Raw genomic sequence first — 3,125 nt, 5'->3', positions numbered from 1 at the left:
TGTCTGTGCCTGCGTGTGTTTCTGTGCGTGTCCGTGTGTGCGTGTTTCTGTGTTTCTCTATGTGTATGTGTGTAGCTTGTGTGTGTGAGCATGTGTGTGACTTGTATGTGAGTGTATATGTCTATATGTGTAGTGAGTGTGTCTGTGTGTGTTGAGGTTAAATATTCATTTGTTTTCTTTTATATTGTTTGATTGGTTTCTCTCTTTTTCATCTATTTCTCTATCAGGAACTTTTTCAAATGTTGCTTTTCAAAAACCTGCCACCATGAGTTCAGTGTTTGACGCTAATTCTTTGCCAGCTGGTGCAGTGGACGGAAACAACGGGACCAAATGGAGTTCGGACTTATGCGCAACAACGAAACATGGCGACATGGATCCGTGGTGGATGGTGGATCTGCATGGGTACTTCCACATACATGACGTCATCATCACTAACTCTGACAGTTGGTGTAAGTGCTATATTTCGACTGCTACATTTTTTTCCTTTTTTCTCTATTGTTTTTTTTTTAAATCATCATAATGTACCCTCGTATTTGATCCTAATAGTGTTGTGGGCCTCTGGCAAAATTAACTATGACCTAAAACAAATTGATACACAAGGGGTTGGGGTGTTTTTGTGGGGTTTTGTTTTGTTTTTTGGTGGGGGTGGGGGGGGGTGGGGGGTTGTTGTTGTTGTTTGGGTTTCTTTGCTGTGACGTAGGAGACGACGACTGTAAACACAATAGTTCAGCACACATACCATTTTGTTAAAGTTACAGCATATATCAATTCATTTATATTTCTTTTCGTGCTTATATCCAATTAAGGTTCGGGGGTGGTGGGCCGGGACGTACCCCAGTGCGCCACTACTGGTGTAACAAAGGCCGAGGTATGTACTATCTTGTCTGTAATGCATGACGTCTCTCTCTCTCTCTCTCTCTCTCTCTCTCTCTCTCTCTCTCTCTCTCTCTCTCTCTCTCTCTCTCTCAATAAGCATATGGTAGAATTCTTACTACTGCTTAAGATGTCAATTAACAATAAACTATTCCACTGCTTTAAAATATGAATTTGTGTTGCAGGGTGGCAACTACACAGTTTCACCATTGATGTGTTTACGGATAATCCAATAGGATGTGCACGCGCCACCCCAGTCCAGTGTTACAACCGCACCGACCCACTGGGGCGTAGTGAGACTGTACAGTTTAAATGTCACTCGCCCGTGACTGGTCGGTTCGTCCGTATAAAGAAGTGGAGAATGACGAACACGTATGACACACCGATACTTTGTGATGTTCAGGTTCTTGGCACAAGGGCTACAGGTTAGTTAGTATGACTGGCCTCGGTGGTGTCGTGGTTAGGCTATCGAACATAAGGCTGGTAGGTACAGGGTTTACAGCCCGGTATCGGCTCACACCCAGATCGAATTTTAACAACTCAATGGGTAGGCGTAAGGCCACTACACCCTCTTCTCTCTCTCACTAACCACTACCAAGTCTAACCTTTGTCCTAGACAGACAGCGCAGATAGCTGAGGTGTGTGTCCAGGACAGTGTGCTTGAAACGTAATTGGGTGTAAGCACGAAAATAAGTTGAAAAGAAACGAAATAGTCAGTATGGTTGCTAGGTTAGTTGGTTGGTTGGTTAGTTAGTTGGTTGATTTGTTGGTTGGTTGCCTGGTTGGTTGGTTCTCTGTCTGGTTTCTTAGGTGGTTCGACAGGGTAGTGGATGAGTGGTTGGTTGGTTTTATGGTTGGATGGTTTGTTGGGCGGTTGTGTAGTTTGTTTGTTGGACGATTGTCTAGTTAATTGGTTTGTTGGGCGGTTGTCTAGTTGGTTGGTTTGTTGGTCGGTTGTGTAGTTTGTTTGTTTGTTGAGTGGTTGTCTAGTTGGTTGGTTTCTTGGGTGATTGTGTTGTGTATTTGTTTGTTGGGCGATTGTCTAGTTGGTTGGTTTGTTGGACGTTTGTGCAGTTTTTTTGTTTTTTGTTGAGCGATTGTCTAGTTGGTCTAGTTGGTTGATTGGTTTGGCGGTTGGTTCGATGGGTTTTTGGTTTGTTGGTTTATTGGACGAGCGGTTAGGTAGGAGGTTTGCTGGCTTTTTAGACGTGTGCCTTTTAGGCAAAATTAGATAAATAAAAAGTATAATGATAAAATACTTTTGTTACTTCGTTTTATTAACACTAGGCCTGTATGAATTCATATTCTAATATAATGAATTTTTACCAGCATAAACCCATTTTCGTATTTTCTACATTTGCACCTATAATATAATAATACAGGTGAAAAATCAATGGTTGTATTGTTTAACCACACCACTAGAGCACATTGATTTATTAATCATCGGCTATTGGATGTCAAACATTTGATAATTTTGACATATAGTCTTAGAGAGGAAACCCGCTACTTATTTACATTAGTAGGAAGTGAGCTTTTATATGCACCATCCCACAAACAGGACAGCACATTCCACGGCTTTTGATGTACGAATTGTGGTGAAATTCCTGGAACGAGAAATAGCACAATTGGGCCCACTGACGCAAATCGAGCCTAGACCGACCACCGATCAGTCGAACGGTTTACTACTGGGCTATGTCTGACATGCTATGTGCTCAGGCGTGGGTGGGTGGTTTTGTTTCTTCTTCAGAAACATAATTCATATTGGGGGTGGAGGTGGGGGTGGGGATGATGTCTAGTAACGGTGGAACAACGGTATTTAACTTTAAAACAATAATGGCCATTATCATTCACAGGCTGTACTATCGAACGCGAGGGACGCGACTGGACTCGGCAAATTTCGTTATATCTGATGCTTCTGACGTTATGTACTGTGTACTATTTTGTATTAGTAAATGTTTCTATAAAATGGTGACTTTGTAACTTTAATAAAAACATTATCATTATCGTTAACAGGTTGTGCCTTCACTCGCCGTTTTCACCGTGTACGAGAGACGCGACTGAACTCGCAAACTGACGTCATTTCCGGCGTTGTTGACGTCATGAATTGCGCGAGCAGATGTGGTCACCGTGATTGTTTGGCATTCAACTACAACCAGAACAGTCAACAGTGTCAGCTCATTTCAGCTCCGACGTTTACAGATTCAACAACGATGACGTCATCGTGGGATTACTACGGAGTGGATCTTTGTTGA

General features: G+C 42.3%; 1 protein-coding gene across 1 annotated transcript; it reads left to right on the top strand.

The window, feature by feature from the left end:
• The first annotated feature begins 265 nt into the window (after nt 1-265).
• On the top strand, nt 266-3,125 carry LOC121373066 (fucolectin-like). Its single transcript, XM_041499511.1, has 3 exons — nt 266-449; nt 1,059-1,298; nt 2,887-3,125. Exons 1-3 carry the CDS (start codon nt 266-268, stop codon nt 3,123-3,125), a joined length of 663 nt encoding a protein of 220 aa, XP_041355445.1.

Source organism: Gigantopelta aegis, chromosome 5, assembly GCF_016097555.1.
Source record: "Gigantopelta aegis isolate Gae_Host chromosome 5, Gae_host_genome, whole genome shotgun sequence".
In the NCBI taxonomy this organism is placed as follows: domain Eukaryota; kingdom Metazoa; phylum Mollusca; class Gastropoda; order Neomphalida; family Peltospiridae; genus Gigantopelta; species Gigantopelta aegis.
This window is presented reverse-complemented; position numbering and strand designations above follow the sequence as displayed.

What these genes read in the sequence shown, in the direction of transcription:
- LOC121373066 (XM_041499511.1), top strand. Translation starts at nt 266, where the DNA reads ATGAGTTCAGTGTTTGACGCTAATTCTTTGCCAGCTGGTGCAGTGGAC. An exon ending in CACTAACTCTGACAGTTGGT is followed by an intron (nt 450 to 1,058) that starts GTAAGTGCTATA and finishes TTTGTGTTGCAG; the next exon opens with GGTGGCAACTACACAGTTTC. An exon ending in TCTTGGCACAAGGGCTACAG is followed by an intron (nt 1,299 to 2,886) that starts GTTAGTTAGTAT and finishes TATCGTTAACAG; the next exon opens with GTTGTGCCTTCACTCGCCGT.